At 19.9% G+C, this 15,516-nt stretch overlaps 4 protein-coding genes across 4 annotated transcripts in view; 2 read left to right on the top strand and 2 right to left on the bottom strand.

Moving 5' to 3' along the window:
• Positions 1–214: 214 nt before the first annotated feature.
• Positions 215–1,909, bottom strand: PF3D7_1227900 (RNA pseudouridylate synthase, putative; the record flags this gene model as incomplete). The annotated part of the gene is made up of 1 exon (XM_001350640.1): positions 215–1,909. One exon carries the CDS (start codon positions 1,907–1,909, stop codon positions 215–217), a length of 1,695 nt encoding a protein of 564 aa, XP_001350676.1.
• A 959-nt stretch (positions 1,910–2,868) lies between these two features.
• On the top strand, positions 2,869–6,147 carry PF3D7_1227800 (elongator complex protein 3, putative; the record flags this gene model as incomplete). The annotated part of the gene is made up of 1 exon (XM_001350639.1): positions 2,869–6,147. The coding sequence occupies one exon, from the start codon at positions 2,869–2,871 to the stop codon at positions 6,145–6,147; it is 3,279 nt and encodes a 1,092-aa protein (XP_001350675.1).
• A 2,683-nt stretch (positions 6,148–8,830) lies between these two features.
• Positions 8,831–11,578, top strand: PF3D7_1227700 (conserved Plasmodium protein, unknown function; the record flags this gene model as incomplete). Its single annotated transcript, XM_001350638.1, has 3 exons — positions 8,831–9,380; positions 9,656–10,647; positions 10,805–11,578. 3 exons carry the CDS (start codon positions 8,831–8,833, stop codon positions 11,576–11,578), a joined length of 2,316 nt encoding a protein of 771 aa, XP_001350674.1.
• Positions 11,579–12,176: 598 nt separating this feature from the next.
• Positions 12,177–15,516, bottom strand: part of PF3D7_1227600 (conserved Plasmodium protein, unknown function) — a gene marked incomplete at both ends in the record, with an annotated part of 3,553 nt that continues 213 nt past the window's right edge. Inside the window, 2 exons of the mRNA XM_001350637.2 lie at positions 12,177–12,393; positions 12,599–15,516. The exon at positions 12,599–15,516 is cut by the window's right edge and continues 213 nt beyond it. Coding sequence (XP_001350673.2) covers positions 12,177–12,393; positions 12,599–15,516 — 3,135 coding nt within the window. The remainder of the gene's footprint in view (positions 12,394–12,598) is intronic.

Genomic DNA, 15,516 nt, shown 5'->3' with positions numbered 1-15,516 from the left:
TAACATTAAAAAAAAAGGGAATAAGTAAGGTGTACATAATTATGTTACTTTTTATAATTATATATACATAAAAAAATAAAAAAAAAAAAAAAAAAAAAAAACACATATATGTGAATACTAATAATATATATATATATATATATATATATGTGTGTTATGTTAATGTTCGAATAAAAATACAGGCATATGGACATTTTTATCCATATTGATACTGTTAAAAAAAATATTCGTTGGGCATTAGAAATCTCCACTTTCCTATTGGAAGGTCATTCAAGTGTATATTTCCTATTCTAATTCTATGTAAAGATTTAATTTTAATATTTGAGAGCATACACATTTTTCTTATAATTTTATGAAAACCTTGATAAATTTTAAAAATCAATGTAAAGTTATCTACATATTGAATATGACATTTATAAATTAATTTCCCATCAACATAAAAATGTTCTTTTAATAATTTCATATTTTCTTGAGTTATAGAATTATAAGTTTTAATAACATATTCTTTTTCAATATTATATTTATATCTATATAATAAATAATTATTAGATAAAGTATTTTGTGTAAAGATTAATAATCCACTAGAATTAGCATCTAAACGACCACATACATATAAATTAGGAACTTTTTCTATGTTCACATTTTTATATATAAAATAACTCATACATTTATGTTCTTCTTGAATATATTTATTTTCATTTCTTATTAAATTTCGAACTAGTAATTTTTTATAAGATTTATTATCATTAGATATAGATAAATAATGTTTGGGTTTATTTAAAATAATCGTTATTTTATTTTTTAATAAATCCTTACCTCTATTTGTTAATTCAATTTTATCTACACCTAAACAAATTTCAACATTTTCATATACTATTTTATCATTTACTTTGAATAACCCATTTTGAACATTATTATTAACAAAACGAGAACTACATATTCCATTATATGAACAATATTGATTTAATTTTATTTTTTCTTTCTTTGTATTTCTTTCTATATCTAATTTAAAATATTTACTATTATCTATATATATGTTTTTTAGATCATTATCAATATCCAAAATTATATTATTGTTCGTTTGTGAAATATTACAAAGATCACTTTTATTATATTTTTTTTCGTCACTTATATAATTATTATTGTGGTGTGCACTTATATTTGTATCTTGCTTATTATTTTGATAAATATCTTCATTTTGATAAATATCTTCATTTTGATAAATATCTTCATTTTGATAAATATCTTCATTTTGATAAATATCTTCATTTTGATAAATATCTTCATTTTGATAAATATCTTCATTTTGATAAATATCTTCATTTTGATAAATATGTTCATTGTTTTGTTCTTTTACATTTTTATTTAATTTTTTAGTAATTATCTCTTTTTCTTTATTATCTTCTTCCTTAAGATAGTTATTCTTTTTTTTTTTAATCCATTTTTTATATTCACCCATATATTCAACCTCAACATATTTATTATTCAAAAGAATTTCATCTTCTTCCTTTTTTTTTTTTTTTTTTTTTTTTTCTTGATCGAACTTTTTATCTTCTTTTTCCTCTTCTTTTGTTTTCTTCTTATTTATTTTAATTTTTAATTTACTTCGATCATTATCCTTCACAAGACACATATATGATGATAAATTATTTTCTTCTTTTTTCTTTACGAATGTAGAAATATTATTCTCTTTTGATACATAATCATACAACAATTTTTGTTTAAAATCTATGTGTTTTTTACATTCTTCTGATAAATTTAAATTGTCACATTTTTCTTTACTATAACTATGTTCTATAATTTCTTTTTTTATGTCGTCACATATGTATCTATATATTCTTTCAAAAATAATTAACCGGTTGTTATATTTTCTAATTCTCAACTTTATGTTATGTGTTAATAAAAACATAAGACTGTGTTATTATCTAATCAAGTGTAAAAATTTTAATATTTAAACAAAAAAAAAAAAAAAAATAAAATAAAAAAATAAAATAAAACAAAATAAAATAAAATAAATAATAATAATATGGTATTGTTTTTTATTAAATGTTTTTTTAATAATACGATTTTAATTTTTTCCCTTTTTTTTGTTTATTATTATTAAAAAAAATAATAATATGATATATTATAAATATATTTTCTTAAATGTACTATTTGTACATATTTTATTATTAAATGTTATATATTTATAAATAAAAAATAAATAAATAAATATATATATATATATATATATATATATAATATATATTATTGTTTGTTTATTGAAATATATTAATTAATATAAAAATAACATTATATATATATATATATATATATATATATATAACACGGTTACAATATTATATATTATATATATATAATATAATTATATCATGTAGTATCATGTTTACAAACCGTGTTACTGTTACGTTTCTATGAATTATCTATCTAATAAACCTTATAATATTTATATGATGATGTTATTATATATAAAAAAAAAAAAAAAAAAAAAATGATATATATATATAAATATATATATATAAAATATTTTTATATAATTTATAAAATAATGTATAAAAAAAATAATATTGTAATATATATTTTATTTTATTATATTATACCATTTTAATATATTTTTGTTACCATTTAAAATTTCTGAACATCTTTTATAAATATTCAAAATGACTATTTTTTATGTTTAATAAGATTTTTTTAAATTTATAAATTAATTTATATATAATATATAAAATAAAATATATATAATATAATTATATTCCTTATATCCTTCAAAAGAAGGAGTTTTTTTTTTTTTTTTTTTTTTTTTTTTTTAAAAAAAAAAGAATATGATATATATATATATTAAATATATATAAATAATTGTATAACAAAATGATTAAATTTAAGATTGGTAGAAGTAATAAAAAATATGAGAAAAAAAGTAATATAGATAATAATGAGGAAAATATAAAAGAAAGTTGTGATGATAATATATTAAATGATCAAGTTGCAACAGATTTGAATTCAGAAGAATTAAATGAAAAGAATTATATAAACGAAATATTAGATGAATCTAGTGAAGATGATGGTAACGTCATAAATTCTTCATATGAAGAAAACAAGAAAACAAAAAACAAGGAAGAAAGCTATTATTATATTAATGATGCAATAAAAAGAAATTATCCATTAGAATATGAGGATAATAAAATATATCCAAAAGTATATTGTTATGAACCTACTAATTTTGAAAATTTTAAAAAAAAAATTAAAAATAAAAATGAGTTGAGGCATTATGAGTGTTATTCATCAACCATGAATGAATTTTTTTATAAATATAATGAAAATTATTATGATGATATTTTAAAAAATGAAAGTTTTAAAAAATTTGCTGAAGAATTATGGTCCAATAGAAGTAATATTAAAACAGATCAACAATATCAAGATCTTTGTGTACAGTTAAGAAAAAAATATAAAATAAGCCCGTCAAAGCATCAAATAAGTGTTGCTTTACAACATCATTATTTACAATCATTGGATGATGATAAGAAGGATATGGAAAGTATTATAGAACTACAAAAAAATAGTGATCACATAAGTGACATAAATGATATGGATAATATTATCGCTGTGGATAACACAAATCGTGTGGATAACATGAATAAGCATGACAGTAGTCATGTAGATGAAACAAACGCCCCTAGTGAAGAGGATGAATTTATGATAAACAAAAAAGGGAAAGATGTCAAATTTGTGTTAGAAAATGTTAATAAGATGATAATTACCAAAGAAATGAAAAATTATAAAGATTTAGATAAAGAAAGTGTACATTTCTTACAAATTAATAAACGTAAAGGAGTTCGATCGAATAGTGGTGTTTTAGTTGTAACCATTATTACACATCCTCATAAATTTAGCTGCAAATATGATTGTCATTATTGTCCTAATGAACCTAACCAACCACGTTCTTACTTATCTACAGAACCAGCCATATTAAGAGCTAACCAAAATAATTTTGACGTCATTTGTCAATTCTTTAATAGAACTACTACTTTAGTAAATAATGGACATGTCGCAGATAAAATCGAAGTCCTAGTATTAGGTGGTACGTGGAGTTGCTATGATATCGCTTACCAAGAAGAATTCATAAGAGATGTATATTATGCTGCAAATATATATCCTGTTTTAAAAGATAGAAGAAAAAAATTAACTCTAAAAGAAGAACAAGAAATTAATGAAAAAAGTAATTGCAGAATTATAGGTTTAACTTTAGAAACAAGACCTGATCAAATTAATAAAGATGAATTACTAAGATTAAGGTATTATGGTTGTACAAGAGTTCAATTAGGTATTCAACATATAGATGATGTTATCTTAAAAAAAGTTAATAGACAGTGTACTTTAAAAGATTGTATAAGAGCAATTTATTTATTAAAAGAAAATGGATTTAAAGTTGATATTCATCTAATGCCTGATCTACCATATTCTGATGTATATAAAGATATTCATATGTTTAAATATGTTTTAAGTTCAACAGATTTACAAGCTGATCAATGGAAAATTTATCCTTGTGAAATTACACCATTTACTAAAATTGAAAAATGGTATAATAATAATGAATATAAACCATATTTTGAAACAAATAAAAATCTCCTAATTTCAGTAATTCTACTTGTTAAAAAATCTATACACCCATGGATCAGACTTAATCGTGTTATTAGAGATATTCCAAACCCATCCATCATTGCTGGAAATAATATAACAAATATGAGACAACTTATAGCTAACGAAATGAATATAAGAAATATTTTCTGTCAATGTATTAGGTGTAAAGAAGTCAAAAATCAAGAAATCGAAAAAAAAAGTGATTCCATATTTTTAAGAATTTATAAATATCCAACACTTGGAGGTGACGAGTACTTTATTACTTTCCAAGGCAGAAAGAAAGTTGTTAACCACCATGGAAAAAAAAATAAAAAAAACAAAAAAAGTAAAACCTCAAAAAAAGACAACCTTAATCAAAAATATAATGATGAACAAATGAAGGAAAAAGATAACAATAAAAAAATACAAAATAAAAATAATGTTAATAATGATAATAATAGTAATAATAATTATTATTCTGATTCTAATGGTCATCTTTCTTCAACATCCAACGTTCTGGAAAATATGGAAACGTTCTTTAATCAACATGAAACAGAAAATAATCAAATCAACCATTCACATAATACACAATATGAACATTCAGGTGCTAGCCAAAATAATATAAATTCTGAACAGTCAGGTGCTAGCCAAAAGAATAAAAATTCTGAACAGTCAGGTGCTAATCCAGAAAATGTTCATAATACCAATGTCCCACAAAATAAGATGGATACAGAAATTCCCATAGATCACAACATTTACGAAGATTATGATAATGAATATTCCTTATTAGGATTTTTAAGATTACGATTACGAAAGAAAAATAACTATTGTGATGATCGACCGTTTAAATGTTTAGAGAATTCAGCATTAATAAGAGAGTTGCATGTATATGGGTCTTTATTAAAGCATGATGATTTTAAAGACGAGTTAAATTTTATTCAACATAAGGGATTAGGAAAGTGTTTAGTGTTAGTAGCAGAAATCATATCATATTTTTACAATTACAAAAAGGTATCGATAATAGCAGGTGTCGGTACAAGGGAATATTATAAAAAGTTGGGATATACAAAAGAGGAAACATATGTGACCAAAATATTAAAGAGAGAAGAAATATATAAAAATTATTTATTAAATATTGATAGAATAGGAAAGACAATATTAATACATGAATATAATTTAAAGCATTGTTTATATTTAATGCATAAAGAAATACCTGAACCATCAAAGTATAAACGTACTGAAATAACAAATTTAAATTCTTATATAAATGAAAATATACTTCATTCATCAGATATGAAAAATTATTTAGTCCATAAAAAAAAATGTACTACATCATCCATAAATGTTCAACGTTTATTGGAAACCGAAACAAATCAAATTGTTAATATCTTATGGAATCAATTTAATAAATGGTCCCTTGACTTTTTAATTAAAAATCGTTTAATTTTCAATGTATCAACAATTGTATTTTTTAGTTCAACCTTTTTATTTACCATCCAATTTTTTAAAAAGAGAAACATTAATACGTAGCATATAAAAAAATATAATAATATGTATGTATAAATATATATATATATGTGTATATATATATATGTATGTATTCGTATATGTTTATATATGTCTTATCTATTATACTACATGCGTTTGATTTTTGATTTTTTAAGTGTATATAATAATATTGTTTTATTCTACATATATATATATGTATATATATTTTTAAACGTGTGCAAAGAAGGAATAAAAAAAAAGAAAGAAAATATACACATATATATATATATTTGAAATATTGAAAGAATATAATTATGATATATTTTTTTATTTTATTTTTTATATGGCAAAACATTCACACATATTTATATATGTGTACATAACTTTCTCCATCTTTTTAAATAACATAAAATATTACAATATTTTTATAATTTATAAAAATATTAAAAATTAATTGCTATGATATTTTTAATATGGAATTATATACAAAAAAAAAAAGAAAAATAAATAAAGAATAAATAAAATAAATAAATAAATAAATAAATATATATATATATATATATATATATATATATATGAATGATGATATTTTTTTTTATTTGAAAAATTACATGGACGTGAAAAATATATTCTGGTGCATGAATAAAATCATAAATATATTATATATATATGTATGTATTTAAAACAAAATGCATATTTTAATTTTAAAAAACATGTTATAAATAAATATTATATTTGTAACCATTAATAATTTATTAATTATTGTGTATCAGTCAAAATAGACCATGGTTTTTTATATATATATTCCCTTTAAATTTTTCCTTTTTCTTTTTCAATAATAAAAATTTTCTACATTTTTTATAATAATCAATTTTTCATTACTTATTTTATTAGTAGTACAACAATGTTATGTTTTTATATATAAATATACAAAATAATACTATGTTATATTTTCTATATAGTATGTAACCAAAATTATATTTTTTATATTATCATTTTTTTTTTTTTTTTTTTTTCAATAATTAAAAGAATATAATATTATTTTATATACAAATTAGGATTTTGTAAAAAATATTTATTTTTTGTTTTTTTTTTCATTTTATTTTTTTTTTTCTGTCTCGATTAAAATAATAAATTATATTATTCTAATAGTTCTGTTTATTATTTTTTATACCTTTTTAAAAAAGTTAGAATTTAAAAAAAGAAAAAAAAAAAAAGAAAAAAATTTACTATAATTTTTTACAACATATATATATATATATATATAATATATTGATAGCATTATTTATTATATATATATATACATATTTATGATAATTGTTATATACATTTTTTTTTTACATTTATAATATATATAATTATATTATATTTAAAAAAAAAAAAAAAAAAAAAATATATATTTTTTACAATATTATATAAATAGATTATAATATAATAAATGTACGTTGTTATATAGAAAATTCATATAAATAAAAAATATTATATATATAACAATATTATTATTCTTTTTATGTATTAATTTATCATTATATATTCATATATATATATATAAAATTAATAACGAAATTTTATTTTATTTGATTATTTGATTATTATGTTAGATGTAAATATAAATATCACATAATATATAATATAATAATATTATAATAAAAATAACAATACATTTTTTCTTTTATGTTATATATGTACCTACAATTAATAATATATAAAATTTTTGTTTTATTCTTTAAAAAAAAAAGGGTCTTTAAAAATATTATATTAATATATATATATATATATATATATATAATATATTTAATATAATATTACATATTATGATTATTATATGATTAAAAAATGAAACCCTCATTATATTATTAAATTATATATATATATATATATATATATATATATATACATTAATTTATACAAAACAGTAGTAACTATTTTATTTTATGTAGAGTTTTAGTATATATATATTTTTATATCATTTTTATATTATATTTGCTTTTATATAGTTTCTATAAAATTGTTTTTTTATGTTATTTTAAAAGTATAAATTTTGTATATTTAATAAATATATATTTATTATATATATAAGTACAATAAGTGAATAAATAAATATATTAATATATATATATATATATATATATTGTTAAATATAGAAAAGTACAATTTTGTATTTAAATAATTTTTTCATTTTTTCTTTTATTTTTAATTCTGTTTGATGTTGAAAAATTCTATTTTTACATTTTAATAAAAATAAAATAAAATAGAAAAAAATACATATATATTATATTTTATATGTCGTCTTATTTTTTTTATTTTTATTTTTTTTTTTATTTGTTGTTAGTTGACAATTTAATAAAATATGCTTTTTAAATTTGTCTTTATTATATATATATATATATATATATATTTTTAATGATACAGTATATTTAGAAATTATAGAATGAATTGAATGAATATATAAAATATATACATATAAAATAATATAAAATAGCAACCACTTTTTTTAACCCTCACCATAAAAAATATATAAATATATATATATATATATATATATAATTTATTTGTCTTGACATATATATTTCAATTTTTTTCTTTTTTTTTTGTAATTTTATTTTAATTTATATATAATAAAATATATACATATATATGTATATTTATTTATTTATATATATATATATATTTACATTTGTGTTGCATAATTTGAAATCATAAATTTTTTTGATATTTCATTAAAATGGTTAGCGACACAAAATCCGAGGATAGTAATATATCCAAAAAATATGTATATGGTGAAGATTTGGAAAATATAAAAAACGATAATTCGACCACAAATGATAAAATAAATGATGAAGAAAATATTATAGACATGAAAAAGGAAACGAATGAAAATATTTCACATTTAAATTATAATGAAGCATGTCCTAATTCCATAATAGAAAAAGGACATGATGTAATAACTCATAATATACTAGAAGAAAAAAATGATCAATGTAATACAAATATTATTCTTCCTATTGTTAAAGAATGCAATGATTCACATAAAGATATATCTCTTTCCAGAAATGAAAACAGTATTCATAATATTTCAGAAAATAGTTATCAACATGATAAAGATCATATTTCAAATTTCAACTTGGATGAAGTGGAAAGTAGTGCTCAAGACGAAACTAATGAAGCAAAATCTGATGATAGCAAAATGAAAATAAAAATACAAAATTTATTAAAGCTAATAGGCCTTCTGAAGGCTCAAATAAATCAAAAAGACCAGGAAATATATAAAATGGGTAACACGACTGAATTGCACACACACACATATATATATATATATTATATATTTAAAATATAGTATTCATACATATATGCTTTCTTTCTTTTTTTTTTTTATTTTACCTGCACTGTTCATAAAAATATATATATATATATATATATATATATGTTATATAATTTTTTTTTTTTTTTTTTTTATTTTACCTGCACTGTTCATAAAATATATATATATATATATATATATATATATATATATATATTTTTTTTTTTTTTTTTTTTTTTTCCCTTTTAGAGGTGGATTTTAAATTAAGAAATGAAGAGAATGAGAAGAAAATATTTAAGCTGGAAGAAATAATAGAAGAGAACGAAAGCCATACTGAGAGAACAGAAGGGGATAATTTTATGATGAGCAAGATGAAAAGTATATTAATATCACAAAATGAAGAGATAGCTTCATTAAATGAAGAGCTGAAGAAAAAATCAAAAGAGATTTTTTATTTAAACGAAGAGAATATGACAAAGGATGAGAAATTAGTTGAGTTAAAAAAAGAAATTGAATCAAATTATATGCATTTGAGGGAATATAAAAATTTTCAAAATGAATTAGAAGTGGATGTAAATAATAAAATATATAGTGCCGAGAATTATGTGAATAGGACAAACCAGAGGTTGATAGAGAATAACATTGATATAAAAGAGAAGAAATTAAATATTGAGAAACAGAAAAGAATAATAAAAGAATTATATAATGAATTAAATAAGAAAGAAGAAAAAATCTCAGAATTAAGAAGTATAATAGAAAGTATAGAATTAAATAATAGTCGAGATATAATAAAATATAAACAAAATAATATGGATTTAATAAATCGTTTAAGTTTAAATAATTCTTTAATGAATAGCCAAAAAATAGAAATAGAAAATATGCATATGAATTATAAACAGTTAGAAGAAGAATTAAAAAATAAAGATAATGAATTAAAAAAATTACATCAAAATTTATTATCTAAAGATGAAGAAAATAATAAAATGGTCCATGATATAAATAGATTAAAATTTGATATGGAAGTAAGAAATATAGATATTGATAATGTCAAAAAAAAAATTAAAAATGTTAAAAAGGAATATGCCATTAATTTAAAAAAGCAAAAAGAAAGATATACTAATGTAATCAATGAAATTTATAAAGAAAAAGATGAAATTATTAAAAACCATGTTGATGAACTAGCCAAACTCTCAAATCATTATAACGAAGTTGTCCTTGTCAATGAAAATATAAAAAATGAGGTAAACAAAATGGGCGTATATATTGATACATATATATGTAGAGTGAAATTAAAATTAATATATCTATATTGTTAAAATATATATATATATATATTATTATGTATAATATTATAGTATTATTTATTATTTATTATTTATTTTTCTTTTCACCTTGTAGATGAACTTTTTGAATGATGAGATTCTTAAAAAGTCGTGTGAAATCGAAAAGCTCCAAGACAGACTTTTAGACTACGAATCAAAATTGTTAATATACGAAAATAATAATGAAATAAAAATCTTAAAAAAAAATGAAGATCATTTAAGAAAATTATTAAGTAAACACATTCATAGAAATGAACAACTTTTAAATACCACTTTCCTTTTACAAAAGTCTACCCTGGAAAATAATTCACTGGAAAAAAAAATTATCGAATTAAGAGCAAAAAGTTATAGAAAAGATCAAGAAATAAAAAAATTACAAGAAACGAAATCAATAAGAAAATCACCAAGTAGTAATTGTAGCCATAATAGTCAGGAATATTCAATGGATCTAATAGATGATCTGAATGAAGATAATTATAATTTAAAGTATTATCATAATAATAGTATAGTAGGTGATCAAGAAAATTCAGTCTATACCTCGAAAAAATCTTATGATAAAAATATTACTATAGGATCTTTGGCAGATACTGAAAAGAGAAGCATTAAAATAAAAAATATAATTCCTCATTCACATAATAATGAAGATCCAGTTCATTTTGCCTTGTGTGAATATCTAAATTGTTTTAAAAAAAATAACCTTTCTATCAAAATTAATAAACTAGATGATAATACATATTTACTAAATGACAAAAAGGTTGTTATTAGTTTTATAAATGGTGACTTATATGTAGAAGATGATGCATCCCCGATCAAGCTGCAAGATTATTTGTTAAAAACTGTAGTTAGATAAAATAAATAAATAAATGAATACATATATATATATATATATATATATATATATTTATATTTATATGTATGTATATTTTTTTATATAATGTGATGGTTATCCCTTATTTTAAAAACCTTCATGTGGATACATATATATAAATATATGTATCATTTTATTATTATTTTTTTTTTATACGATACCCATGCACATATACAAAAAAACAAGAAAAAAAAAAAAAAAAAAAAAAAAAAAAAAAAAAAAAACTCTTCACATTTGTAATAAATTAAAAGTATTGAATAATATATATATATATATATATATATATATATATATATATATATATTTTTTACATCCTTTGGGACAAAAATTATTTATCTATACCATATTATATTTATATCATTATTTTCATATTTATGTCAATTAAAATGAAAAAAAGAATTAATTTTTTCAAAAATTAAAATAAAATATATATATAAAGAATATATTATAATATATTTGGAGATAATATCCAAGGAACAATATTCCAAATAAAATAAAAAATATAAATCTAAATAAATAAATAAATATATATATATATATATAAACATATTATTATATTTATTCAAATATTATATTTTTTTCAAAAATAATTATTAAATGTATCCTTATCTACAAAAGATTCTATTTGATTCCATAAGTAATCGCATGCATCTGATGTAATTTCACTCTTGTCCAACTGGAATCTGTGCCACATATCTGTTTCGGTATTTTTGGGGATTAAACAAACTTCTAGCTGATTCTCGTTGTCCTTTATTATTTTCAACCTGAACAGTTCTTCAATAAGTAGGAATGTTTTCCTTTTTAAAAAAAAAAAAAAAAAAAAAAAAAAAAAAATATACATATATATATATATATATATATATATATATATATATAAAGAATAAATATTTACATATACATAATATATATATAACAATACATCATTTATTTATTTATTTATTTTTTTTTTTTTTTTTCTTTCTTTTTTTTTTTTTTTTTTTTGGGGGGGGAAAAGGGCCCTACTTGTATCTCTTGGACATAACCATCGTCTTTAACTTGACCGCGTTAGTATATTCTTGCAACTTGTCTATTTTATACTGTACCTTGTTCAATAACATTTTTTTTACCTCATAAGTATTTTTCAATAAATTTTTTTTTTCATCAATTTCATAAAATACCTTTAGTTTTTTTTCTCCATGTTCATCATTGGAATCACAAAAAATAGATTCACATTCTTTTAATTTTTGGCATGTAAGTTCATATTCTTTATTAACCATATGTCGTTTATCTTGAACGACTTTCTTTTTATTATAAAGAATTTGTTGAATATCTTGTATATTATTATTCACTTCATTCGATAAGTTTAATATTTCATTTATATACTCATTTTCACTTGTAAAATTTAAACAATAATCATTAAGGTTCATAACATTTTCATATAAATTATTCATATCATTTTCTTCATTATTATATTTTGTTATATTACGAATCATATTTTGAAAATATAGATATTCACTGTCATTCTTTTTATAATTATCTATATTATATTTCTTTTTTATTAATATAGATTTGTGTAAGTGTTCGTGTAAGTGTTCGTGTAAGTGTTCATTTTTATGTGTCATATTATTCATATCATTATTATAAATGTTATTAAAAAAATAAGTACCACCCTTTTCCATCATTTGCCTTCTTTGAAAATCGGATTCTACATAATTATTAAAATACGATTCGTCATAATAATTATCACTATATTGATTTTTATCTATGTTATACCTACTCTTATTTAGATCCTTATCCTCACCATTGTTATGTTTATCCTCATCAATGTTATGCTTATCCTCACCATTGTTATTCTCATCCTCACCATTGTTATTCTTATCATCATCATTATTATTATTATCATCATCATCATTATTATTATCATCATTATTATAATTTCCCATATCATCATTTGTACTATAAAAATTTATTGCATTTGATACGTTCTTAAAATCCATACCTTCAGAATTTATCATCATATTATTTATTCCATAACCTCCTTTTTTTTCAGAGGACAATAACAAAACGCTTGAACGACCTCTTCCTTTTTCACTTTCCAAATCATTTTTTACTAAACAACTAAACTTTTTCTTGGACCTATTAGACAATATAGACATATTTGATACATTCGAAACATTTGTTATATCTTTCTTTTTTAAATTGTTCCTATTAATATTTGTGTTTACATTAAATATACTTGACCTCCTATTTTTATTATTATTTTCTTCACTTAAGTAATCAATACCATACGTGTTTAAAACATCTTTATTATTAATATTATCTATGTGGTTCATCACAATTTTTTCACTGTTGGTATCGCTTATATAATGTGGCACATTGTTATGATGATTTCTTACCATGGAGCTATGATGACTATATAAAACTTTACTACTACTACTACTACTAATATTAATATTATTATTATTATTATTATTATTATTATTATTATTATTATTTTCGTTGTTAAAAGGGGTGGGCTTATACGATTTCGTAATTTTCTCATTTTTATATATATTCATATTACCATTCAATAGCTTCCCCTTCTCAAGGTAAGGATAGTTCGTCATCATCATTTTTTTCTTGACACTCATATTATTATTAACCATATCGTTTTTATCATTGTATGTATCCGTTGGAAGAGCAGATTCTTCTTTATTATTACCAAAACCGACATTGTTGTAACCAATATTCACATTATTCATATTATTATTATTGTTGCTATGTTTTAGACGCTCATAATTTGTATAATTTCTACCAAGTGAATTTGAATTAAACGTGTCATTCCTTACACTCATACTTACCCTTGGATAAGATCTATTTAATATAATATCTTCATCATCCCTTTTATTAAAAGGAAGGTTATTATTTATTTCTTTTTTATTAATATTCTGGCTATGAAATAATATATCTCCATCTTTATTAACATTAACCTTCAAGTTATTAATATTATTACTTATCTTATTATCATCATTACATTTATCATTCCAATTATCATTCCAATTATCATTCCTATTATCATTCCTATTATCATTCCTATTATCATTCCTATTATCATTCCTATTATCATTCCTATTATCATTCCTATTATCATTCCTATTATCATTCCTATTATCATTCCTATTATCATTATTATTTTCCCTTTGTGTTGTGTCTTTTACATTATAAGACATATTCATATCTCCAAACTTGTCACAATTACTATATTCCTCATCATTCATATTTTTATCCAAGTAATAATTTCTACCTACAAACTTCTTCTTACCATAAGACATTTCATTCTTATCCTTGTCATCCATATTTCTAGAATTATCCATGGCATCATATTTTCTTTTAACAGGAGATGAATAAGTATAGCCAAACTGTTCCGAGCTCATAGCACAATCTTTATCATATTGGTTACTATAAAAAATTTTGGATACATTATATGATTTATTAGGGAACTTATTTTTATTATTGTCTTGGGGTTTGTAATAAATGTTAGACTTTTTCATATTACTACTATTACTATTATTATTATGAAGCTTATTATTACTACTACTAATTTTATTATTATTACTATTATTATTATGAGTTTTATTTTTATACTTGTTTGTAAGAGGTTCATCATCGTTCACATTTGGATCTTCACCATTTTTACCGTTAAATAATTGATCCTTTTTCATTTGAGATATTAACCTATTAGAAGATGAAGCAAGAGGTGGCTTTCTCAAATTATCGACCATAATACTCCTTCTTGTATTCATCAAGTCATTTTTTTTTTCTTCATTTTTATATTCATTATAACCTGACTTGTTCAGGTGAAATGGAGCTATTTTATTTGGATAAGTATTTGATATATTTTTCGTATCTCCTTTTAAATTACTTTTCATATTATTTTTTAAATTACTTTTAGGAGGATACTT

Source organism: Plasmodium falciparum (genome assembly GCF_000002765.6).
Source record: "Plasmodium falciparum 3D7 genome assembly, chromosome: 12".
Taxonomy (NCBI): Eukaryota; Apicomplexa; class Aconoidasida; order Haemosporida; family Plasmodiidae; genus Plasmodium; species Plasmodium falciparum.
This window is presented reverse-complemented; position numbering and strand designations above follow the sequence as displayed.